This window comes from Akebia trifoliata, chromosome 6 (assembly GCF_017979445.1).
Source record: "Akebia trifoliata isolate Shusen 1 chromosome 6, ASM1797944v1, whole genome shotgun sequence".
In the NCBI taxonomy this organism is placed as follows: Eukaryota; Viridiplantae; Streptophyta; class Magnoliopsida; order Ranunculales; family Lardizabalaceae; genus Akebia; species Akebia trifoliata.
In genome coordinates this window covers 23212721-23240407 of record NC_141380.1, presented here as the reverse complement: position 1 = coordinate 23240407, position 27687 = coordinate 23212721, and the positions used below count along the sequence as shown (strand labels likewise).

The following is a 27687-nucleotide window of genomic DNA, read 5'->3' as shown; positions in this document are numbered from 1 at the left end:
TATAGAAAAACCACCGTTAAAAATAACAAAACCTCCATAAAATCTCGTTGTCCCAACTTTCTCTCATGTTTCATTTTGGAGAACCATAAAAAAGTCACATGTCTTTCTTTCCATTCTCAACCCTCATCTTTCGACCTCAGCCCTCCTCTACCACGTTTTGAAGAAAAAAAGAAAAATCACTGATTTTGAAAGAAAATTCACATAGCAAAATCAGTGATTTTTTTATCTCCTTTAGAACACATAGCAGCAGTCTCTTTTTTTTTTTATTTTCTTTGTCTTTGCATAGAGCTCGGAGGATTACACCACTATTCATAAGCTAGTTCGAGTTTTTTTTAAGGAATCCAAGCAATCATTCAGTGAAGGTAATTTTTTTTTTTTAATTTTTAATTTTATTTAAACTTATTTTTATTGTTTCTTGATTTCGTATGCATTTGAATTAATTTGTCGATTTTTGGAGTATATGTGGTGTTAATGGCAATCTTTACATTTAGGAGATATTAATGGATCGATTCATCCATTTTTTGGTTGATAAATTGATTTAATTAATTCACATATATCAAGTTGATGGACCGGCTCATTTGGTGTTAAAACTTATCGGGTCAATTCATCAATTTTTGATGTTATTGGGCCAACTCATTAATATTGATATAAATCGACTCATAAATTTTTTATGTACACGAAAAAATTAAAATCGATTTTCTCAATAATAATAAACGAGTTGACTCACTGATTTGGGGACATTGGAAATTTGAATTGATTTTTTTAAAAATTGGCCATGTGGGTTAACTCACCGATTTAATACACATGGCGATTCAAAAAAGAAATCAAGAATCTTTTGATTAATCAACGAGTCGACTCATTGATTTTGGGGACATTGAAAATTTGAATTGATTTATTTAAAAATTGGGCATGTAGGTTAACTCACCGATTTAATACACGTGGCAATTCAAAAAAGAAATCAAGATTCTTTTGATTAATAAATTGTGAGTCGACTCACTGATTTTGAGGACATTGGAAATTTGAATTGATTTTTTTTTTATAAATCGGGCATGTGGGTTAACTCACTGATTTAATACAAGTTGTGACTCCAAAAAAAAATCAAGATTCTTTTGATTAATAAATTGTGAGTCAACTCATTGATTTTTGGTACACTTGGCGACAAAAAAAAAAAAAAATCAAATTTCGTTGATTAAAAAAAATATGGGTTAATTCATTAATTTTGATGCACGTGACAATTAAAAAATTAAAATTTTTTCAATCAAAATTGTCGAGTTGATTCATTGATTTTGTGTACAGTGAAAATTTAAAATTGGGGAATGTGAGTTGACTCTATAATTTTTGTATACATGGCATTAAATCGATTTCATACTCTTCCAAAATGTGACTAAATCGATCAATTAATTTTTTGTGCCATGTAAGCTTTTATTAAATTGTGGGATTCCATTATGCGAAACTCGAGAATCTATGTAATTATTAACCATAAGATTCATTTGGCAAACCCAACATAAATCGATGATGATTGGAGTATAGTCTTGGCTATAGTCTTATCCCGTTGACCGTAGGATATTTTTGGATCGTAGTAGAAACTGATCATCTTGATCAGGCGGGTTCGGTGTCTAACACCTTCCGAAACCCGTAACCTGACCATTTACCCATCTCTCTGATCCGTGGACCGACCCATATTCATTTGAAGTTATTTTTGGTTCCTAGACCTAAACTAGGTGGTGACTCCCTATTCTTTTAAAATTCTCGAGATGCGTAATCGGACCTTTATCCTCAATTTAGACATTAGGGTTGGGGTGATTTCAGTAACAATAAAAAAATAAAAAATATTAAATAATAATAATTAAAATTAAGTAAGGGATAAAAATTATATTTAAAACATATTTTCATTAAAAAAAAAAAAGAAAAAAAAAATTAAGAATGACATTTATGTAAAATAATAAGAACACACGATCTCCACTTCGAAGGACGAACCAGCAGGGATAGATCTTCACTTCTCACCCTATCTCTCTCGTAATCTTCTCACACTCAGAATCCTAACTCATCTTCCTTCACCATCTCTCTCTCTCTCTCTGTCTCTCTCTGTCTCTCTCTTCACCACCATTAACGAAGCAGCAGATCTCGTTCAAATCTTCCTCTCCCTCTCGTACTCTTCTCCCTCACTCTTTGTTTTCACCACCATCAACGAACCCGCACGAAGCAACAAATTTATTCAGATATCTTTCGAATCTTCTGTCTTCGTCTTCAACATCATTAACGAACCAACACGAGGCTTGCGATTTGTTTGTTCTGCGATGAACCCTAAATTGGTTTGTTATCTCTCACGAATCTCTCTCTCTCTTTTTTTTTTTTTTTTCTCTCTCTCTCTCTCTCTCTCGTGTGTGTTCGAAGGTGCTTTCTAACCCCGTAGGCTTTATCTTCAATAAACCTGGATATCGTTTTGGATAATTCTATTAAATATATTGAAGGCATATAATTGTAGTAATGTTGATAAATGGTCTGATTTAGGTATGCTTTTACTTGTTACCCTCTCTCATTATCAGCTTGATTCTTGTTCCATTTCCTTAGATTGGTGCTTGAGTTTTAGGTACTTTTTAGTAAAAACTGAAATTATGATTGAGTTAGCAAAATTGGAAACTATGGACCACAATTGCATTTTCACCCAAACATCCGAGGATAGAAAGAGAGCTCAGTTTTGGGAATTGTTGAACGATGTGAATGTGTATTGGGGAAAGCTGTGGTGCATAGGGGGAGATTTTAATGTAATTCGCTTCTCCTTTGATAAGTTCGGGGCCTGTAGATTGACAATGAAAATGAGGAGATTTGGTGAGTTTGTCCAGCATAATGAGTTGGTGGATTTACCATTGATTGGGAGGCAGTTTACTTGGTCCAATAATCAAGCTGTGCTGATCTTGAATAAACTTGACAGGTTTTTGGTGTTGTCAAATTGGTAAGTGTTAGGCCACGTCATTCTGAGAGGGGCCTTAAACCAAATCCCAAATATTTTGGATAAGCTGTGGACGTGGGTTGCATACAGCAGTAGCATGGATCGTGGCCTAACGTGCAGCCTAATGTGCAGTAGTGGAATGGATCACGTTGCATTTATTTCTGTTTTTAGTATGTGTGTTTATGCTTTCTGTTACTAGTGGATAGGAGCCTTTTATTTCGGCAATATGTGCGTGGTTTGCTTATTTAAGCAGCCAATGCTTTTGTTATGGTAGGCAAGTAGTTACATTCCAACTGTGGTACGTTTCTCACCCTAAGAGAACATTTATCTTATCATTTATTTTTTTATTTTTATTTCTTTTGTGTTTGGGACCTATCATTGGTATCAGAGCCAGGTTATGGGAACCAACAAAGAACGCATCAAACATTTGGAGTCCGAGCTAGGCACGGTACAAGAGGGGTTGCACAGAATGGAGCTTGGCTTGACTGACGGACTTCACCATTTGGAGGAAACCATTAATTGCCTCTCAAATGTGCTGCTTGCAAATCACGAATCTCCAAACCATGGCAATCACACTCGTGATAATCAAGACGGAGGACGGCCAATTATTTCTTCCAAAACGGCAAAGCTAGAATTTCCGCGATTCTCTGGAGACGATCCAACATAGTGGTTCAATCGGGTCGAACAATTCTTTGAATACCAAGGTACTGTAGCAAACCAAAAGGTTTCCATGGCTACTTACCACCTTGAAGGGGAGGCGAACCAATGGTGGCAGTGGCTTCATAGGACGTTACGGGAAGAGGGACATGTGATTTCATGGGAAAAATTCGAAGAGGAATTGTGGGCTCGCTTCGGACCATCAGGCTGCGAAGACTTTGATGAAGCTCTTTCAAGGATCAAACAGTTAGGAACGTTGAGAGACTATCAACGTGAGTTTGAGAAGCTCGGAAACAAGGTGCGTGGATGGACGCAAAAGGCGTTGGTGGGGACGTTCATGGGCAGCTTGAAGGCTGAGATTTCTGATGGGATTCGGATGTTTAAACCGCAATCCCTTAAGGAGGCCATTAATTTAGCACGGATGAGAGATGAGCAGCTTGCACGACAGCGGCAGTTCATGCGACCACCACCTATAAGAGCTCCTCTAGCTCTTCCACAACCCACTCGTGTAACTCCTACTACCCCGACTGCTCCAATCAGGCGCTTGTCATGGGAGGAAATGCAGAGGAGAAGAGTGCAGGGCCTCTGTTTTAACTGTAATGAACGATTTACAGCCGGGCATAAATGCCAAAAACCTCAGCTATTACTCTTGGAGGGCTACGCAGGTGTTGGTAATATGCTTTGTGAGGACGTCACTAATCAACTAACGGTGGGATTTGACCAAGAGGGAAATACAGGAGAGGTGCAAGAACCAGAATTTGAGCCTGAAATCACGCTACACGCATTGACGGGATGGACTGCCCCAAGAACCATGCGTATGACAGCAACAATGGGCTCGCACGAAGTGACGGTGTTGATCGACAGTGGATCCACGCACAATTTCATTAGTGAGCGCTTGGCAAGCATGCTGCGTTTACCCGTAGTACTAACGGAACCGTTCGTTGTTCGAGTTGCTAATGGCGAACGGCTAAAATGTCAAGGACGATTTGATAAGGTAGTGGTGAATTTACAAGACATTGAGTTTCACCTTACCCTCTTCTCTCTACCCCTATCAGGTCTTGATCTAGTGCTGGGCATCCAATGGTTGGAAATGTTAGGTTCTGTGATTTGTAATTGGAAGCAATTAACCATGGACTTCATTTGGAATAATCAAGCTCGAAGATTGCAAGGACTAGATGAGCAAACTATTTAGGAGGCTACATTAAAAGAAATCTCAAAGGATTGCCGACGGGGCCATACGTTGTTTGCGGTATGCTTTCCTTCAACCTCGGAGGACATCATTCAAGGTGCAGTTTATGACGTTAAACATCAAGACATGCAACGAGTAATACAAGAGTACAAGGATGTGTTCCAGGACCCCTCGTGTGTACCACCTGTGCGTGAAGTAGATCACTGCATTACACTTAAAGAGAACACCGAGCTGATTAATGTTCGTCCCTATAGATATGCTTATTTCCAGAAAGAAGAAATTGAAAGGCAGGTTCAAGAGATGCTGGATTCCGGGCATATTCGTGCTAGCACCAGTCCGTTTTCTTCGCCGGTACTACTTGTTAAAAAAAAGGATGGTAGTTGGCGATTTTGCACGGACTATCGCGCACTAAATAATGCCACCATCAAGGATCGTTTCCCCATTCCAACAGTGGATGACATGCTGGATGAACTATATGGTGCCTCATATTTCACAAAACTAGATCTGCGAGCCGGATATCACCAAGTACGGGTAAATCCTCTTGATATTTCTAAGACTGCTTTTCGTACTCATAATGGCCATTACGAATACCTCGTAATGTCTTTTGGCCTTTGTAATGCACCTTCTACATTCCAGGCCATCATGAACTCTATATTTCGACCCCACCTTCGAAAGTTCATTTTGGTTTTCATTGACGATATTCTCATATATAGTTCTACTTGGGATAAGCATATGATTCACGTTGCACAAACTTTTGAGATTTTGAGGCAGCATAAATTTTTTGCTAAGGCAAGCAAGTGTGTTTTCGGCCAACAAGAATTGGAATACCTTGGGCACATCATCACGCCTCAAGGAGTGAAGGTTGATGACAAAAAAATTGCAGCCATGCTCGCATGGCCCCGACCTACTAATATTTCTGAATTACGTGGTTTTTTAGGCTTGACAGGATACTACAGGAAGTTTGTTCAAAATTATGATCTCATCGCTCGACCCCTCACCAACCTACTCAAGAAGGGAAAGTTCGGATGGCATGAAGAGGCCGAAATAGCCTTCTCAGCTCTTAAGCAAGCAATGACCACCACTCATACTTTGGCTATGCCAAATTTCAATGATTCTTTCACCATTGAAACTGATGCCTCAGGAGAAGGGATTGGCGCAGTTCTAACTCAACAAGGCAAGCCCATTGCCTATATGAGTCATGCACTTGGAGTTACAAAAAAATCGTGGTCAATCTACGCCAAGGAAATGCTTGTTATTGTAGAGGCCATACGATTGTGGCGACCTTATTTACTGGGAAAGAAATTCTTCATCCAAACCGACCAACGCAGTTTGAAGTATTTTTTGGATCAACGTGTGGCGACGCCGGAGCACCAAAGTGGGTAGCCAAATTAATGGACTACGACTATGAAATTATTTACCGTCCAGGCCGCGAGAACTCAGCTGCAGATGCCCTCTCACGCAAGCCAAACAGCCCAGTACTTCATCATCTACACATTGCCGCTGTAACCTTGTGGGATGAGATAAAAAATGCTTACGCAAGGGATTCTTATATTCAGTCTGTAGATCGGGTGGCCAAGGCTCAACCCGAAGGACCATATTCACAGCGCCAAGGACTTTGGATATTTAAAGGAAGGGTGGTTATCCCTTCGTGTGGAATGTTGCGCACTAAGCTACTGTATGAGGCACATAACACCAAAATTGGAGGGCACTCAGGCGTCTTACGGACATTCAAACGGCTAGCTCAGCAATTTTACTGGCCTAAAATGCACCAAGCTGTCAAAGAGTATGTTAAGCATTGTGAGGTATGCCAAAAAATGAAGTCCGAGACACTTTTCCCTGCTGGATTCCTACAACCTTTGCCCATTCCATGCCAAGTTTGGGATGATATTACTCTCGACTTCGTTGAAGGATTGCCAACATCCCACGGCAAGGATACAATCTTGGTAGTCGTTGACAGATTAAGTAAATTTGCACATTTCTTAACTTTAACCCATCCATTTATTGCTAAGAGCGTGGCTGAAAAATTTGTGGAAGGGCTTATCAAGTTGCATGGCTTTCCTAAATCAATCGTTAGCGACCGGGATCCAATCTTTATTAGTCGATTTTGGCAGGAATTCTTTCAAATGTCAGGGACTCAATTAAAACTCAGCTCCGCCTATCATCCGCAAACCGACGGGCAAACGGAAGTGGTCAATCGATGTGTTGAACAATATCTTCGCTGCTTTGTTCATCAATGGCCGTGCAAGTGGAGCACCTACATTCCTTAGGCTGAACTATGGTATAATACGACATACCATGCATCCACCGGAATGACTCCATTCCAAGCATTGTATGGTCGTTTGCCTCCTCTTCTTCCCAATTATCATAGTGGTAATTCTTCGGTACATGAGGTGGACCAGAGTTTCGTGTCTAGAGATGAGTTGCTGCGTCAACTAAAGGCGAATTTAGAGGCTTCCATTCATCGTATGAGGCAAACAGTGGATCAAAGGCCACGGGATGTGACTTTCGAAGTAGGTGATATGGTGTTTCTTAAGTTGCATCCCTACCGTCAGCAATCGATTTTCAAACGTGTCCACCAGAAGCTTGCTAGTCGATTTTATGGCCCATATCCAATCGTGTAGAAAATCGGAGCGGTCGCTTACAAGCTTCAGCTTCCAGCAGGAGCTCGAATTCACCCGGTCTTCCATGTGTCACTACTAAAAAAATTCGTGGGAGATCTGGGGGTGCCTTCTATGGAACTACCACCAGTGACCGATGACGGCATAATTATACTAGAACCTCAATAGATTTTGGACTCTCGCTGGGTCAAACGGGGAAATAAATTTGAGGAAGAGCACTTGGTTCAATGGAAATGTCTACCAACAGAAGAGGCCACATGGGAGACACGTCAATCGTTGCTTGAGCAATTTCCGAATATGGACCTTGAGGACAAGGATCCGCTTGATGAGGGCGGTATTGTTAGGCCACATCGTTCTGAGAGGGGCCTTAAACCAAATCCCAAATATTTTGGATAAGCTGTGGACGTGGGTTGCATACAGCAGTAGCATGGATCGTGGCTTAACGTGCAACTTAATGTGCAGTAGTGGAATGGATCACGTTGCATTTATTTCAGTTTTTAGTATGTGTGTTTATGCTTTCTATTACTAGTGGATAGGAGCCTTTTATTTCGGCAATATGTGCGTGGTTTGCTTATTTAAGCAGCCAATGCTTTTGTTATGGTAGGCAAGTAGTTACATTCCAACTGTGGTACGTTTCTCACCCTAAGAGAACATTTATCTTATCATTTATTTTTTTATTTTTATTTCTTTTGTGTTTGGGACCTATCAGAAAGAGTATTTCTTTAGTCTCTCTAGAGTCTGTACCAAATCCAGTATCGGACCATTGCCCGGTTGTTCTTCAAGTGGGTCCATGTGTTAAACACCCAAGTCTGTTCAGATTCGGGAACATGTGGATGTTGCAAGAGAATTTTTTTGAGCTAGTTGAGAGTCGGTGGTTGTGCATGAGCTATGAGGGTAGGACAGGTGTGGTGTTCCGTTTGAAGTTAAAATCCATTAAAGAGAAGCTTAAAAAGTGGAATAGGGAGGTTGGAAGTGAAAAAGAAGGAACTTTTGTTGGAGTTAGAAGAGTTGGATAGGAAGGAGGAAGGGGGTCCACTTTCCACAGAGGGTAGAAACAGAAGATGTATGATTCAGGAACAGTATAATAAAAGAGTGAACATGGAAGAGCTGTGTTGGAGACAGAAATCGAGGATACGATTGCTTAAGGAAGGGGATGGTAATACCAAGTATTTTCACCATATAGTTAATGCTCACAAGAGGTCCAATAACATCTATAAGATTATAATTGGGGGAAGTTGGGTGGAAGGGGAAGAGGAGGTTAGGAAAGGGGCGGCTGATTTTTACGCCAAATTATATTCGGAATCTCATTTGGTTAGACCGAAATTGGATGGGTTGCATTTTGATAGTATTTCTAAAGGGAAAAGATTATGGTTAGACCTTTTGAGGAAGAGGAAGTTTGGGCGTCGGTTTCTAGTCGTTGTTCAAATAAAGCTCTCGGGTTGGATGGTTTCACTCAAGATTTTTTCAAAAAGAATTGGGTAATGATTTAGGGGGAGTTAATGGAATTTTTAGTTGATCTCTTCGAGAATGGAGTGATGGATGCCCGATTGAATTGCTCGTTTATTACTTTAATTCTGAAAAAGGTTGGGGTAGAAGACATTTAAGATCTTAGACTAATAAGTTTGGTGGGAGCTATGTTCAAAATCATTTCTAAGGTGCTTGTGACAATGATGAAAGATGTGTTAAGTGGGGTCATTGGTTTAAGTCAAGGGGCCTTTGTTAGTGGTAGACAAATTTTGGATGGAGCTCTTATAGTTAACGAGTGTCTTGATTCGAGGTTAAAACACGTTTTTGGGGGTTAGTTTATAATATAGACTTGGATAAAGCGTATAATCACGTCAGTTGGAGTTGTTTGAGGTATTTGTTGGTTTGTATGGGATTCAGGCACAAGTGGATCTATTGGGTGATGAGGTGTGTTTCATCTCCATCATTTTCTATTCTTATGAATGGTTCCCTAGAGGGTTTCTTTAGGAGTTCTCGTGGTCTGTGACAAGGAGATCCCTTTTCCCCTTTTTTTTTCTTGGTGGTGGTAGAGGCTTTGGGGAGATTGGTCAGAAAAGCTGTGGCAAATGGAGATTTAGGAGGTTTCCATCCTCAAGCAGAGGGTCCAGGGCTGCAACCTGGGCGAGTTGGAGGGTCAATCCAGGCTCAACCCAAGTTGGAGAACCCTCAACCCGACTATCGGGTTAGAGCTCATTAACCCAAGCTCAACCCAAGATTGAGCTCTTAAAATCGGGTTGAGTTCGGGTTAGCTCAAGTTAGGTAATTTTGGGTGGGTTGGGCTTATTGAGCAAGCCTAATTTCATTTTGGCCAACACATAAAAATTATTTTATATCTTAAAAAATAAATACAATATAAAAAATAAAATCACTAGTAAATAAATTTGCACGCAACCTCCAAATCCATTAATTTTTATATTATAACTTTTTCCCTTAATTTTACAATTATAATTAGGAAGAGAAAACTAATATTTTTCTTTAAAATATAAACATAAATATTTATATGTAAATATATAACATCGAATTTGGGTTGAGTTGGGTTGCACGGAGCCGCAACTTAAATTCAATTCGGGTTGAGATTTCTTAGCCCAGACTCAACTCATTTTCCATATAACCCAACCCAAGCTCGGCCATCAATCGGGTTGAAACTGGTTGAGTTCGGGTTAGCTAGCCCAAGTTGTGACTCTAAGAGGGTCCACTTGTGTCCCAATTGCAATTTGCGGATGACACATTGACTTTTTTGCATGTGGATGCAGAGCAGGTGAGGTTTTTTGTCAGCTTACTTTTTTGTTTTGAGTTTGTTACTGGTATGCCAGTAAACCTTTGTGAGAGTAAGGTCTTTCCAATGGGCCAAGTGCTAGATGTGGATACCATGGTGGCAACTTTGGGAGTCAAGCGGGGGCTTTTCCTTCTTCTTACCTAGGTTAACCTTTGGGTGCTCATTATAAGAGTAAGAGTGATTGGGAGCCGGTGATAGAGAAGATCTCTAGAAGATTGAGCTCGTGGCAAGCGATTTATCTGTCTAAGGGTGGCAAGTTGACCTTGATTAAGAGTGTGCTGTCTAGCATTCCAGTGTATTATCTTTCTTTGTTTTCTATTCCAAAGAGTGTGGAGTTGAGGCTTGACAAGTTATTTAGAGATTTCTTGTGACACGATAAGGAAGGGACAATACAAGCTTCACTTGGTTAGTTGGGACAATATTTATTTAGTCAAAAGTGTCGGGGGGGGGGGGGGGGGGGGCTTGGCTTCAGGAAATCGAGAACTCTTAATGGGGCTTTTCTAGGGAAGTGGCTTCGGTGATTCGGAATGGAAATGGAAGAGTTGTGGTGGAAGGTGATTGCGGCTAAGTATGGGGAGGATCCGATGGGTTGGGTTAGTGGTGAAGCTAAAATCCGTATGGTTGCGGGGTGTAGAAGGGTATTTTAAAAGTTTTACCTCGATTAAAAAAATGGTCACTTTCAAGGTAGGGAAGGGGGATAGAGCTAAGTATTGGGAGGACACTTGGGGTGGGGGAGGCTCCTTGAGGAGAGAGATTTCCAGTGTTATATGTGTTATCCTTGAAGAAGAACCTTTCTGTGGCAAGCTTTCGAGTGATGCATCTTGGGACAATAGGGTGGGACTTGGGTCTAAGGAGCGCGTTGAACGATTGGGAGTTGACGGAGGTCTTGGAGCTAATGGGACATCTTGATAGTGTGTCGGGAGGTATATATGAGGAAGATGCGAGATTGTGGGCCCCTAATAGCAAAGGACTGTTCTCGGTAAGAGATTTCTATAAGACCCCTCATCATATAGTGGTTGGGGGTCCATGGGTGCTTTCAAATGTAGCTTTTCGTTTGGGTGGCTGTGTGGGAAAGGATTCAGATTCAAGACATTTTAAGGAGAAGAGGCTATTGTGGGCCGAATGGGTATTGTATGTGTTTGACAAATGAGGAATCTACTAACCATTTGCTCGTGCATTTTGAGGTTGCAAAGGAGATATGAGCTCATTTTTTATCCTTGCTTGGGGTGGTTTGGTGTACTCCGTATTTAGTTAGAGGTGTTCTCAGGGAATGGCTTCACTTGAGTTTGAGTTTTCGGCACGCGAAGAGGTTGATTTGGAGCTAAACTCCATTTGTGGTTTTATGAGAATATGGAAAGAAAGAAATGCTAGAACCTTTCAAACGAAAACGCAAACGACCAAGAGTTGATTATTTTGATCCTTGGGCTGTTATTCGTTTGGTACAAAACCTTCAAAGAATTAAAATGGTTTTTCTTTGAGGACTTTTTGGTCCGTTGGGATATCGTATGTAGTATTGAATTGTACTTAGTTGTTTCTTTTTCTCTTTTTATTTCTGTTCTGTTTGGCACATCGACTTATTTTTATATCTTTCTTATCTATCAAAAAAAAAAAAAAAAAAGAGAAAAAAAGTGAAAGCTGAAATTGAATGTTAAATTTTTGTAGATATATGGTCTGTTTAGCCATATAGGTATGCTTTCACTTGTTATCGTATCTCATCATAGGCTTGATTTGCCTAATGTTTGTTTGATGCTTGGTTTAGTTAATTTTAGCAAAAATTGAAATCATGTTTGAAATAAATTGTAGCACAATTGTTTCATAGTAAAACTCCAATGGTGTTCTACTTGTTTACGAAGAAGGCAAAGGCCGAAAATAGATTTTTCATTTTTGCATCTATAGTGTTGTTGACAAGATGTCTGATTGAGACATCTACAGTTGTGTGACCCAAACTTTCTATCATCTACGGTTTTATGGGTTAAACCTCCCATCTAGCTAGTGCCATGGGACCTACTTTATTTCCTTTATTCTTGACCTCTTCTAATTTTACTATATTTTTTCTTCTATCCCTTTAATCCACTTTATTATTTTGCATCTTTTACCCCTTTAATCTCATTTTTTTTAATAATACCCCTTCAACTCTATTTTTTTCCACTTTTACCCTTTAACCCGAAAGAGGAAGCCCCCCCTCTAAGTTTACTATATTTTCTCTTTTACCTCTTTAATCCCCTTTATTGTTTTTCATCTCTTACCCCCTTTAATTTCAATATTTTTATACCTATTTCATTAAACAATAGTTTCTTGGGACCCACTTTATTTCATTTATTCTTCACCTCCCCTAACTTTATTATATTTCCTCTTTTACCCCTTTAATCCACTTTATTGTTTTTCATCTTTTACCCCATTAATCTCAATTTTTTTTTTATAATAATACCCCTCTAACTTTATCTTCCATTAAGATAATAATCATTGGAGTTGTAGTTCGAGAGTGAATTTTCACTGGCAACCAAATATTGAAGCCATAACTAAATTCAGAAGTCCAAGCTATAACTAATTCCCTTTTTTTTTTTGTTTTTTGTTTAAGATTGAATTGTTCTTTAAGATTGAACTAATTCAGTGAGTTTCATATTTAAGATTGAATTCAAGGGTATTTCCATCAAGTTCCCTACTCAAAGCTTTGGCGTACTGTATTCGTCTTCCATCTTACTCCTTAGTGTGCAAAGTTCAGCCCACCAACAAATAGGACCTACGTGGAGTGTTCCCGAGGGATACTTCATTGAGCTCCCAGAGAGGTACATTCCTCTTTGTCTCCCACTCCTTTTCTCTCTTTCTCTAGATATTTTTCTTTGTACTTCGAGGTTGAATGATTGTTTATCTCTATCCGTCTCGAATCTGATGGTAACAATGAGGCCTGTAATGGTGAAGATGATAAACTTTTAGGGTTCTGAAGTCTTTTTTGTTTCCTTCTTTGTTCTCTGTTGTTTTTTTCTGATTGAAAGAAATTAAGTGAGAGAAAGAGGAGGGATAAGGTTAGGGAAAGGTATTTGTCCATTTCAGATTACTATGGTTTTACGAGTCTCTTTTATACTATTTCTTCTTAATTTCTCCGCATTTTAGGTGATTTTAAGCATTGTTTTGGCTGTGTTTTAGATTCGACCTACATTATTGGTTATTGGGTTGTTTTTTACATATCTTTTTAATTAGCTCTCTCTCTCTTCCTCTCTACACCTTTATTTATTTATTTTTGTAAATTTCCATGCCCATCCATGGATTTGTATCCTTGGATATTTTATCATCCCATGGTTTAAAACAGAAGTACTCCAACATCTTTAACAAACCGAATGACTCACTTTTGGCCGGATTGAATGTCTGGTTCCCAACAAACATTGTGATCTCTACCTTAAAGGGAGGAATATCTGCATTGACCACTACCTTTTCGTGATAAAATTGTTTCTTTTCTATAAATAAATTTGTATTTCTAAGCTAGGTGAGGTTCTTCAATGGAGAGGCCTTGTGCATTTTGTGAGGTTGGGTCATGTATGTAAAGAAATAAAATGGGTACTCACCATCTATATCAGATTTATTTTGTTATATCTGATTTCTGCTATACTTTTATGTATTCTTACAATAAATATTGTGCTGATTACATACTGAAAATATGATTCATTGGGTTATTGTGTCAAATTGATTTTAATGGCTGTGAAATAAATTCATGTGGGTTTTTTTTTTTTTTTTTGGGGGGGGGGGGGACGCAATGATGTTGTTGTATTAGCTTATAGCTGTCTTTTGTTCTTCTGTAGTTCATCTCTACTGCATTATTATCCTTTTTATCTTTGCAACTGTGCTCTGCTTGTTTCTTCTCAGCTCGATGGGGCAAGGAAATACATTTCTAGGGTATGTGAATAATTGTGCTTAAATAGTCTGATCTTGTTTTTCATCATATGTTAGTTGTGTTTTAACTCTTATTTTATACTTTCCTGTAGTGTTTAGAGATACTCTTACTTCTCTAGGAGCAAAATTGGTTTACAAATTACGGTAAAAATCGACAGTCCACAGTTCTTCAACTTGTAAACCACTCTTGATGGGGTTAGAAGTTTCAGATTCGGCTGATTTTTTGTGAGAATGATCTCCTCACCATGGAGACCATCCTCACAAAAAATCAGCCCAATCCGAATCTTTTAACCCATATAGGACAAATTTTATCTCCCAATGTTGGCTACCGAACTTGACCCATATATGTATGTATGTATATAGGGTGGGGTTCAAGAGCCAAAACCATAGCCAACGTGTTTTGACTATATGGGCTAGAAGTTTCAGAATGGGTTGATTTTTGTGAGGATAATCTCTATGGTGAGGAGATCATCCCCAAAAAATTCAGCCCATTCTGAAACTTCTAACCCCAATTTACAAGTTGAAGAATCGTGGACTGTCAATTTTTAGCATTAATTTGTAAACCAATTTTAATGGGGCTAGAAAGTATCGGAATGGAGTGATTTTTTGTGTGGATAATCTCTATGGTATAAGACAAAACACGTTGGCTATGTTATTGGCCACATTTATACATATATATATATATACATATATATATATATATATAGATAGTATATAAGTATCAGCTATATATTATCTGTTATGCGAACCTACTCTCTTGTGTGGGTGTTGGCCAGCCAAATGTGAGAGTTGGAGTTCCAGGCAGTTCCCAGACAATTACTGTGGACAACTCTCCATTCCAGGCTCCAACAGGCACAACCCCACCTTCCAAACATGCTCTAAATAGCTATGATGCATGAACATAAAAAATTCTAAACCTGACATTCAACAAAGCCACCTGAAGAAAAAAAAACTCTATTGATTAGCTTTATTTATAATTTGTAGGAGTGAATTTGGAGTCACAACAGTTAATTGAACGAGCAATGACGTCGAGAGAGATAGACGGGCATGTAATGGATGACGAAATCCTCCAAGCAAAGGAATTGAATGCCATTAATACTGATCAGCTGGGTAATGTTGGTAGCTCTTCTTCTGAAACTCCATTGATTGGTGATGATGTACTACAAATAACGTGTTTTACTGAGGATCTGAAAGATGTTACGCTCCATTTTCAGATCATACGGCTTCAAAAACAGGTGAACCTCCACTTTTGTTGTTTGTTGACCAGCTATGTTATTCATTCTATAAGAGTGGGTTCCGATAGTTCTTCAAGATAAATGAGTGACATATTAAGTTTTTTGGTTGATAGCCTTTTGATGAACATTAAATTCCATGATGGTAACCACACTCTACTCGTTTTTTTTGCTCCTTGATTCAAGGATGGCTCTAGAGTATAACAGTCTATAATGCAGGTTACTTGATGCTAGTAATGGGGAGGGAAAGGTACGATATGGTTGAACGACTATTCAGAATTGATTTTCAATAATAAGTGTTAAATTGATTTCATTTTGAGTTTCTACACTTAGTTGAGGGACCTTCCGCATAATTTCAATTGCCTTCCTTTCTCCCACCTGGGAATCTTGCTCTTGCTCTCATTTCCAAATTTAATTCAAGTGAGATTGATTTCCAACATGAAATTCCCCATTCCCTTGCCCTCTTTTTTGGTAATGCCAAAAAATGACAAAAAAAGAAATAGAAAAAATGGCTTCTGATGGTTTCCAACTTCGGAAGTCTTGGGGGAATTTGAGATCAGTGGATTCCTTTGGAAAATGGCGTTGGGCGATAGTGTGTGAAGTGAGATCTTCTATGGTTGAATGGGAGGCCCTTTGGAAAGTTCTTTCCAAGGGTTTGCATCGTCCTATCAGTATCAGAGGTTTGCTTATCCCATGGTGAAGGAGCCAACATATTCTTGTATGTGAACCATAAGATTATTTAAAGTGTGTTGATGAATGAAATAAGTGCTGATGTACGGATAACTCTAGAGGTCGTGGAAATTCCTCTTTTGGTTGTGGTAGTAATAGACGTGGTCATGGTGTTGATAGAGGTAAGCAGAAGAAGTGCATATACTGTGGTGGTGTTGGTCATAGTTTTAATTACTGATGGGATAAATGGGGTCAACCAGCTCTTCCAGTTTCTGAAGCTACATGTCCCGCTTGAGCAAATCAAGCAATTAAGGAGACAACCATTTGTTGTTGTAGAGGATAAATCTACTGTTTCTTATGAATATAATTAACTACTTCAGAAGATTCAGTCTCTCTCTACTAGTCCATTTACTTCTACTGCCACACTAGCAACTTCATGTATCTCTACGTGCCTACTTACTCAACAATCCTCTCTATGGGTCATTAATTCTAAAGCATCTGAGCATATGTTTGGTATACTTCCTATTTTTTACTACTTTCGTCCTTCAAAGTCCATTGTCATTCTTGCTAATGGGTCTACTTGTAAAGTAGTTGGTAGATTTGATATTCACCTGACTTCTTTATCTTTGTCTTTTGTCCTTTATTTTCCCACTTTTCCATTCAATCTTATGTCTGTTAGTAAATTGACTAAATCTCTTCAATTCTATGTGATATTTTCTCCATCTTATTGTGTTTTTGAGGACCTCAAAACGAATACGGTGATTGGTAGGGGGGGGGGGGGGGTTGGTGGTGAGGGTAATGGGCTATACTACATCAATAAAGATCTGCAAAGACGGTTGCACTTCATGCAATCATATCTCATCAGTGACATTGTAGTTTGAGTCAATCTATCTATTCAAAAGCTAAGACAGTTAATTCCTAAATTGAGTCCTATGTCTTTTTTAGAATGTGTAGCTTATCAATTAACAAGCATCACCTCACTTCATTTTCTAGTCATGTTAATAGTCGAAAGTTGAGTCCTTTTAAACTTTGGGGTTCGGCTAGAGTAAAGAGTATGCCTGATTTTTCTTCTTTTGTTATTTTTGTTTGATGATTATTCCAGAATGACATGGATATTTTTATATAAAAGATTACTCTAAATTGCTTTCTATTTTTCAAACCTTTCATTAAGAGATTATTTTTCAATTTGTTAAACCTATTCGCATTCTTAGATCTGATAATGCTCGAGTAGAGTAAGAAAAAAATTGCAATTTTTTTTGTACCCAAAATTAAATTATTCATCAAACTTGTGCCCCACACATCTCAACAAAATGGTGTGGCCGAACCGTAAGCACTGACATTTATCAGATGTTGCTTGTATCTTGATAATGAATATCAATGTTCTAAAAAGATTTTGGGAGAATGTTGTTCTTACTGCATGTTACTTGCTTAATCGTATGCCATAATCCAGTCAATCTCCATTTAGTCTTCCCTCACGAATTTTTGGTTGTGTTTCTTGTATTCTTTTATTGGATTTTGGTCATGATAAGCTATCTCCCCATGCAATTAATTGTGTCTTCTTGGTATATTTTCATACTCAAAAAGGATATAGGTGTTATTGTCTATCATCTCGAAGATTTTATGTTAGTGTTGATGTTACTTTTTTTGAGGCTACATCATTTTTTCTCTTGATGGTCATTCTAAGGATACCAATGTTTTTGTTAGCTCTTAGGGGGAGAATTTCTTGTCTTCCATCATTCCCTTACCTATTGTCATTGATGATGCTCCTATGCAATCAATCCCACTTCAAGTTTATTGCAGAAGGTCTACTTTTCCATCTACAAGTGTTCCAGTGCCTACATCTCAATCATCTTCTTTTATTGAGGATCATTTTATTGACTTACTTATTATTTTGCGTAAAGGTACTCATTCTTGTACTCTTACCCTAGAGCTAATTTTGTCATTTTTTCGTTCTTTTCATTGTTCTTTAATTTTGTATTAGTTTTGTCTTTTATTTCTATTCCTAAATCTTATCAGCTAGCACTATCTTTTTCTGGATGGAAACAAACTAAGAATATAGAAATGGATGCCCTTTTTTTCCCCTATGGTAAACAAGCAATTGGTTTTCGTTAGGTGTATCTCATCAAGTATCATCCCGAATGCATAATTGAAATATTGAAATCACGATTAGTTGCTAAAGGTTACATCCAGACCTTTGGTGTGAACTATTTTGAGACCTTTTTTCCTATTGCTCAACTCTATTCAGGTTCTATTCTCTATGGCCGTGTATTTGAATTGACCTTTGTTTTAGTTGAATATTAATAATGCCTTCCTATATAGTGAGTTGCAAGAGGAAGTATATATGGAACAATCTTCAGGATATGTAGTGCATGATAAACCTAACATGATGTCATTTGCAAAAAGCCATTTACGAGCTCAAGCAATTTTTATGGGCTTGGTTTGATAAGTTTAGTACACTTGTGTTGCAATGTGGTTTTAACCATGCTTACTCCGATCACTCTGTGTTTGTTCGTCGTACCTCTACTGGAGTGACCAACCTTGTGGTGTATATGGATGATATCATAATCATAGGGAGTGATATTGATGGAATAGCTTTGGAATCCTATTTACATAAGCAATTTCACACCAAGGATCTTTGTTCTTGTAGGTGATTTTTCAAAGTTCCCACTTCTCGAGATTTGAGTCATAATAAGTGTAGTCTTTCGGCTGTCTTCTCCGTTAGCTTCACCTGAAAGGACACTGGTGTGGTGTCGGCCAAAGGGCCTCAAACAATTAAGTTAGTTCTTGAGAAAATTACAAAGCAAAAAAGAAGAAATTCAGAGCAAAGTGTTGTTGTGGTTTTTGCCTTGGGGCTTAAGTGGGATAAGTCCTTCATTTTATAGAGTAGATCTCATTTAACTTTGAACATTGAACTCACTTGTAACCTTTACTCCATGATGCCTTGCATTCATGATCATTAATACCCATAATGCTTTGCATCAATGATCTTAAAGATCCATTTCTCATGGTATTCGTAATTGACATGAGGAGTGGTAATTATTGTGTAATTGTTTCAATTCGGTGACCACTTAGTTTCCTGAGTTAACTCAATTAAGTTATGTATCCGTAATTTCTTTGGACATTATTTTCATTGAACCTTTGATGATTAATTTAGATTGTGTACCTTTCGTATTGTGTTGTTATTCGGGTAGCTATCTTTGAGACAATTTCCCTTCTTGAGTTGATTCTCAATATGTCACTTACAATTCCGGAAGGAAGATGGAGGGAATGATGAGGAGAGGGCTGTAGGAGGAAAGAGAGGGTTCAAGTACTTAAGATGAAGAAGAAGAATGCAGAAAAATGCATGGCTAAGCCCCTTAATTTGGAAGGTGGGTGGGGGGTTGACTGTTTCAATAGGGTTGAACCTCCTATCTCTTTGATAGGTGGGTTGACTGCTACATAGGGGCCGAGCATAGGGGTTAACTGAGCCCCGTAATTTGGGACGGGGGTGGGGAGGGGATTCAGCTGCTTCAATAGGGTCGAACCACTTATCTTTGTGATTGGTGGGTCGGCCGCTACTTAGGGCCGGGCCACCTATCTTGATGATAGAGGGTAGCTACCTAGTTGTGGCCAAACGTCATTGGGTTGACTCCTTCCTATTTCAGGCTCAGGTTGGATTGGCTTGGATCATATTGATTCAGTTTAGATCCAAATAGCATTATTTTCTCTCTTTTTTTAAATCCCAAGGATCAAAATAGTTTTTGGTTCCTTCATTTCTCTTCGATATTTTATTGGCATTGAGGTTGCTACTTCTATGGAGGGTATTGAGATGTTTTGGAGTCTTTTTCCATTTGCCCTTTCTTGGGTAAGTTGGAATGAGTGGAATAGTAGATGCATTTAAGATAAAGGTGTGGAAGCGTTGGAGGTGGTCTTGTCGGTTCTCTTTTGTCTCTTCTTTTGGTCTAAGGCTCTTGTGGAGTTCAGGGTTATTTTCTATGCAGATTTTGTTGCTCGTTGGGATTGGGTTTGTTGTATTGCTTGTTCTTAATTTCTCTTTGTATTCTTTCTAGTTGGTCTTCTTGATTACTTTATTAATAAATTTTGTTACTTGTAAAAAAAAATCGGAGGGTTTATCTTTAAGATGAAATATGCCACTGACTTTTTGGAAGATACATGTTTGTTGGGCTCTAAGCCCATTGATACTCCTATGGATTCCACTCTCAAACTTGAGAGTGAATAGGGGGAATTAGTCATCTTGGACGATATCGAGGACTCTTTGGGATTATTTTTTTGTTGCTAAATGAGCAAAAAAATGTATTTAAAAGAGAAAGATTACAAGGGAAATACCCTTAATTTACAACTCTAATATAAGGAAGACCCAACACTTCACCTCAGAAACACTTCTTAAACAATTAAAAGAAAACTACTAAAATCAACAAATTTTGAATCGGTTGAGTTATGGAGACCAAAATTTGCTAAAGCATCAGCTATTGCATTTCTTTTTCTCCAAGCGTGATGAACTTCCCATGTAAACAATGAGAGCGCTGTTTTGATCCCGGTTTCAAGGCACCAAGGAATTGATTCTCTCCTCAAAGTACATTTGCACGTCCATATATCACATTTGCAGTTGGGGTTGTAAGTCAATTCATGCATGCACCTCGTCAATTTCATTGGGATATTGTGTATTGCATTTTGAGACATCTAAAGGATGCTCTAGGTGAAGGCTTATTATATAAACTATCATCACATCTGAATAGTACAGGTTTTTCATATACAAATTGGGCTGTCAGTCATCTGATAGACGAACTACTTCGGGATATTGCGCTTTTGTAGGTGGTAAATTGGTCACATGAAGAAGTAAAAAGATAAAAATATGATTGGTAAATCAAGTGCAAAGGTATAGTAATGGGTTATGACTTATGCGACATGTGAAATAATGTGGGTAAAATCTCTTCTTCAAGAATTGGGGTTTACCATTCCTACCTTGTAAAACAATAGATAAAATGAGAAGAAAAGAAGAGAAAAAATGGGAGGAGCATCGAAATATCCAGTTCCAATCTCTTCTATTATGTTTTATATCATAAAATATAGAAAATGACTGCAATGCCATTATGGAATTACATAAACTACGTAATATATCTATATCTATATATATATATTTTAAGACTAACCCCCCCCCCCCCCCCCCCCCCCTCAAAAAAAAAAAAAAAAAAAAAAAAAAGAAGCTAAAGCATACAAATCATGCATGCCAAGCTTTAACATAAAACATAAAAAGAACCCCAGTTTAGTACCTTAGTAAATACATCAACAAGTTCATTAGTAGAATGGATGTGGTGTAACGATCAACTTGCATAGACCCATATCTCTAATGAAGTGGCAATCAAAATCGATGTGTTTAGTTTTCACATGAAACACTGGATTGCGTGTAATGATAATAGTATCTTGATTATCATAATGCATCATCATTGGTGTAGGAGAACCAAAACCCATTTCTTGCAACAAGACTTCACCCACTTTATATCGCCTGTTGTATGGGCCACGAATTTGTACTTTGCCTCTTCACTTGATCTAAGAACCACATTTTGTTTTTTACTTCTCCATGTAATTAAGTTACTATCCACCAAAGTACAATATCCAGATGTAGATCGTTTATCAAAGTGATTACCAACATAATCTGCATAAAAGAAGCTCATAGACTTTTAGTTCTTGGATGGTTTATGTAGATGCAAAAACTTGCATTACCATGGGATTTGTGACGATGCCTCGTGATCTCCGCTCCTCGTGCCCCTGATTGTGCATACAACACCACCTCTCCGACGCTCAAATCAGAACCTTAGTACAAAACGAATTCAAGGGTTTATGCAGAAAGAGTTACGTATCTTTTTCGTGCCCCTACCCGTTGTATTTATAGAGATCTCAATTCTAGATTTAGCCCTTTTTGTTTTAGTGGTTTCCCTATATTAGGAATGTACCTATCATTTATTCTTTGCGAATATGATTGAATTCTTGATTCTCAAGGATTCGATTTGACCGACTCATTCCTTCGAATTCCAAAGTCGATCTCCCTATGTGTTCGACCTTACCGAGGAGTGAATACTTACATCTCGGAGCTCAATAAACATGTTGTCTCCTATGTGCCACGTGTCGCTATTCGATGTCATATGGAAAATATCCTCCATAGTTTATATAATAAACATTTACCTGAAGCTCCTTTTAAATATCGAAAGATATAGTGGACGACATTGCAATATGATTGACAAAGTGTGTGCAAAAATTGGCTCACAACTCCAACTCCAAATGTAATATTTGGATGAGTAACAATGAGCTAAATAAGCTTTTCAATTAGCTGTCGGTATCGTCCAACATCACTGTACAATTCCTTATCATTACTCTCAAGCTTAAGAGTGGAATCCATAGGAGTATCGATGGGTTTAGAACCCAACATACATCATGAATTCTCTAACAAGTTCATGACATATGTTCTCTATGAGATTTTAATACCCACTTTATATTGAGCAACCTCAATACTATGGAAGTTGCGTAGGGAACCAAGATCCTTAATATGAAAATGATGGCACATATGAGATTTAAGAGCAATGATCATATAACTCATGAATATAATATCATCCGCATATTCCAAAAGTATAATGACATTGGTAACAGTACGACAAATAAACACTGAATGATCAGAGTTTGCCCATTAAAAATCATATCAACATGACATACTTGTCAAACCATACTCATGGAGATTGCTTAAGCCTATAAATAGCTTTTTGCAATTAATACATCATATTAGGCTTCTTACTCACCACATAACCCTGAGGTTGTTCCATATATATTTTGTTTGGTAAATCACCATGCAAGTAGGCATTTTTATGTCAAGTTGATATAGAGGTTAATCTAAAGAAACAATAAGACATGCAATTGGTGAAAAAGTCTCAAAGTAGTCTACACCAAAGGTTTGGGTGTATCTTTTAGCAATCAAACGTGTGCTTTCAATCACTCAATTGTACCATTAGGATGAGACTTGATTGTATATACCAATGACAACCAACTATCTATTTACCTATGAGGAAGGGGAAGCATTACCTAAGTATTGTTCTAGTGAAGAGCATTCATTTATGTATTCATAGCTTCTTTCCATCTAAAATAAGAGAACGTTTGTTGAAAGGATTTAGGAATAGACACAGAAGACAATGCCAAAACAAAACGAGGAAATAATGGTAAAACAAAATGAAAAGAGAGAAAATGAGTCAATGGTTGAAGAGTACAAGAACGAATATCTTTGCGTTGAGCAATACATAAGTCAACAAAAGATTCCTCAGTAGAATGAGGTGATGGAGGGGTAGGCATTGGAGTTGACGTAGGGTGCAATGTGGATCTCCTGTGATTAACTTGTAAAGGTTATGGTTGTGTTGGTTGTTTAAAATTAGTATCAATGGCAACAGACAATGGAATGGAAGAAATGAAATTCTCCCCTTGAGAACTACTAAGAATATTAGTATCAATGCACTGATCATCTGAAGAAAAGAATGGTTAATTTTCAAAGAAAGTAACATCGACACAAACATAGTGCTAGGACAAAGGGCAATAACATCAATTACCTTTTTGAGTGCGAGAGTATAAAAAAAAAACACTTTATCGCATGTGAACAAAGTGTATCATGACCTAGATCCAATATATGAACAAAGGAAACACAACTAAAAATACGTGGAGGACGCCTAAAAGAGGATAAATTTGGAAATAATACATAAAAAGGCGATTGAACTTTCAAAATAGATGATGACATACAATTAATTAAGTAGCATGTTGTAAGCACAACATCCCCTAGAAACTCTTTGGAACATGCACATTGAACGTCAGGGTATGAACAATATCTAGTGAATGTCTATGCTTGCATTCGGTTACACCATTCAGTTGAGATGTGAAGATGTTGGTGAATGATACCATTGAGTACGAAAGATTTGTAATTCATGTTTCTTTACATATTCGAAGGCATTATCAAATCAAAGAATACGAATTGGTGTACGAAATTGAACGTGAGTTTCTTTATAAAAAAAATTGAAATATAAAGAATAATTTAGAGTTATCTTTCATCATATATAACTATGTCATTCTAGAAAAGTCATTAATAAAAATAACAAAATATGAAAAATCAGACATTCTTTTCTCTAGCAAGACCCCAAATGTTTATATGAATGACATCAAAAGGACTGGACTTATGACTCTGAACACGACTAAGAAAGGATGTATGGTGATGTTTGCCCAGTTGGCAAACCTAACATTCTAAAATTGACTCTAGACTCAACTTAGGAATTGAATTATTAATTTTTGAATAGAGGGATGACTCAGACGGTAATGTTATTTGGTAAAGAGTGATGCTTGAATGAAGTGCAGCCACTGGTACTGTAAGATCCTTACCAAGATAGTATCAGCCACTAGTGCCTAGGATCCTTATCAAGATAATATAGACCAATACTCTCATGCCTTTCACCAATCACCTTCTTTGTTTCGAGGTCTTGAAAAACACAAGGTAAGGGAGAAAATGTTATCATACATTGATGGAACTTTATTAATTTACTAACATATATGAGGTTAAATAGAAAACTAGGAATATAAATACCGAAAGATAAAAAGAGAGACAAGGTAGGGTGAATGTCACCTCTACCAATAACTTTATAGGAAGCAAGAATAATATTAAACTTTAAAGATTGAAGATTTGAGAAATTAGTTGATGTACTAGACATATGTTCAGATGCTCCAGAGTTGATGACCCATGGAGATGAATGCTAAGTAAGAAGACCTGTAGAGATACCTGAAGTTGCTAATATAGCAAACTGAGTAGATAGATCAACGGAAAATGTTTGAATTTTTTGGAGTAGTTGATTGTACTCTTCATGAGAAATATCTTTTGTAGTAGTTGTCTTTATATCTCCAGTTGCTTGATTAGCTCATGCTGGAGAAGTAGATCTAATCGGAGGAGCCCATGCAGGTCAACCCTATTTATCCCTACAAAAATTAGTAGTATGACCAACACCACCACAATATGTATAATTTATTTCCTCAGTTTTGCCACCACCATCACGTCCACCAACACCACCACTACCATGGCCACCACTATGGCCGTTGAAAGAATCATGCTTCTTTGTAGATTATGAGCAGATGGTCCGTGAAATTAACCGTGCCTGTTGTAGGTAATCCTAGGCTTGATCGCTACAATCTAAAATAAATATTGGTAAGATTGCGAAGAGACTCACTCGCCAAAAGTTTTCCTTTAATGGAATGTTATTCAGAGTTTAGGCCGGAAATGAACAATGCAACTTGTAAGTCGTCTCTTTGTCTCTTCTGCATCTCTACATCATTATTAATATGTTGATAAATGTGTAATTCTTCGCACAAACCCACAGAGTGCTATAATACTCACTAAGATATTCACTCCCTTGTTTCAAATTAAACATGGTCTCAAATAACTGATAAATACAAGATACATTCCTAAGGATCTAGAATTTGATGGTATGAACCTAAGGATCACTCCCCCTATAGTGTTGGCCATAGGTCCATTCTAGGACCCCATTAGATTTTCTGTTGGGATTCGGAAGCTATGTGTTTAATCTTATCCAGTTTATAGTGCACCTGAGCACCTATGTATACAAGAAAAAATTTGAAACATGTAGAGAACTGGTTTGAAGCTATTTTGGTTAGACATTCCTATTTGTAGAGAAGCGTCGCTTTTCCCACCTATCCGCTCTCTAGTTTGACTATTTGTAAGAGAAGAATGAGTGAGTCTCAATGCTTTGACTTGGAGATGTGTAAGGAGGCCTATGGGGAATGTAATTGTAGGAAAGAAAATTCTGTTATTGCACTAGAAACTTTATTTATTTCCTCTTTTTGATGAAATTTCTTATTTACCTGTGAAAGAGAAGATTCAACATCTCCCTACTCTTCTGATAAACATCTAAGAGCTACATGTGTAACTTTGTTATATTAAGGCGTGTCTTCTCAATTAGACATAATGTTTCCTTAAAAAAATGTGAATGGTCTTTCATTATTTCCTTTAATCTGCTGAATTTCTCTTCCTCGAGATGATAACTAGAGTTTTTGTGTGCAGATATACACATGGATCGGTTGCAACTCTGCCAAATTTGGGCATTTATATGCGGCTGCCCCTACACGGCCTGTGAGTTAAGAGACATTTTTCTGGAATTAATTTGCATTTTATTGAGTTATTTGATTTGATTTGCAAGTTATGTTTTTTTGTGAGTTCTACAGTACAATATGGTAAGTGTTTCTTCCATACTGGGTGGTGCATCTGATAACACAGGATCAAGCATTGCTCGCCGCTTAGGTAAAATTTGTACTTCCTTTTATGATAGTGAGGTTATACTATTGTCCAAGACCCAATCCGCTAATTCAGAACAACTCTTCTTTTCAGTACTTAAGAGTGGTCTCAATATAATTCTCGCTTGCAATATTCCAAAGAACAGCCCTGTTCTTGAGGTCTCTCTCTCTCTCTCTCTCTCTCACACACACACACATGTAGGGGTGCAACTTTGTCCCGTTCAAACTGAGAACCGAACCAACCAATAGATTTGAGCTGGTTTGATTTGGTCTGGTTTGGAACAAGTTACAGTTTGGTTTTGAGTCGAGGAAATGGAGAACTGATCAATTTGGTTCGGTTCGAGGTTTGAGGCTTGTATAAAACTGAACCCTAATGACTTGCTACTTTTTAAGTAGTAGGACAAGATTAATGATTTTTTTCTGGATAGATTAATGACTTATTTTATGAAATTTCATGTTCATTTTTTTTCATTAAAAATGTTGCTTCCAAAGAGGTTTATAAGATATTGGCAACCCATAGAAGCGAACCAAACAGAACTTAGTTCGGTTTGGCTCCGGTTCTTATATTGTAGAACCAGCCTATGTTGGTTCAGTTTAGTAGCCCTAAACTGACCCAAACCGAACCAAGTTGCACCCCTACATGCACACACGTCATTTCTATTTTCATTGCTTTATAATTATGGATTGATATTAGTGTTGGATTTTGCAGTCAGATGCAGAGAGAATACTCGTGCAGAAGCTAACAAGTCTCGGATACGTAAGAGCGAAGTCTCAGTAGAAAGCTACAACTAATGGGGTATTTCGGACCTAAGACTGTTTATTGTACTGTTTTGGTTACGCTATTGTTTTTAAGGAGGCTGTGGTCTCCAAAACTGAACCAATTGAGTGGCCCTAAACACTCTCGTGCTAAATGCGTTCTTTTGTAGCTTGTTGCTCTTCATGCCCCAAGTGTGCACAAGTGGTCGAAAAATCTGAGTAAAAATGCTTGTCAAAGCTTATGACCAATCTTCTTGCGTCTGGATCAGATCCATGTGCATTGTTTTGAAAAAATCTGCCAATTTCCATATGATAGATTTTTCTGAAATGACAGAATAAAAATATTTTATTTTAAGTGCAGCATCAGTTGTTGCTTACTTGAAGCCGAAATGGTTCATAAATTGCAGCTTTTATGTTAGAATAGAAATAGAAATGAAGAAACATGAATCTATCAACTTTTGCTGCGTTGGTAAAATTGAATCTTTTATTAGACCTATAATGATAATCCCACATTCTCCCTCTTATCATATAAAAATGCCAACTACGACTACTTAATTTCCAAATGTCTTGTATATAGAATGTTCAATTAATAATGGTATTTTCAAATAATGATATGGACATTTCATGTTCAAACC

The 27687-nt window shown here is 37.7% G+C and overlaps 2 protein-coding genes across 7 annotated transcripts; both read left to right on the top strand.

Moving 5' to 3' along the window:
• The first annotated feature begins 2172 nt into the window (after window positions 1-2172).
• LOC147400436 (proteasome assembly chaperone) lies at window positions 2173-27453 on the top strand. Of its 6 annotated transcripts, XM_086446128.1 has the most exons (9): window positions 2173-2312; window positions 12822-12979; window positions 13988-14081; window positions 15063-15313; window positions 17691-17880; window positions 26067-26135; window positions 26228-26303; window positions 26391-26455; window positions 27006-27453. In XM_086446128.1, exons 4-9 carry the CDS (start codon window positions 15273-15275, stop codon window positions 27072-27074), a joined length of 510 nt encoding a protein of 169 aa, XP_086302254.1. In that variant the 5' UTR covers window positions 2173-2312; window positions 12822-12979; window positions 13988-14081; window positions 15063-15272; the 3' UTR covers window positions 27075-27453. The 6 variants fall into 6 exon arrangements, with proteins under 6 accessions (XP_086302254.1, XP_086302256.1, XP_086302253.1 ...); XM_086446130.1 differs by lacking the exon at window positions 12822-12979; XM_086446127.1 differs by lacking the exon at window positions 13988-14081.
• Window positions 3681-4799, top strand: LOC147400437 (uncharacterized). Its single transcript, XM_086444590.1, has one exon. It carries the CDS (start codon window positions 3681-3683, stop codon window positions 4797-4799), a length of 1119 nt encoding a protein of 372 aa, XP_086300716.1.
• Window positions 27454-27687: the final 234 nt, after the last annotated feature.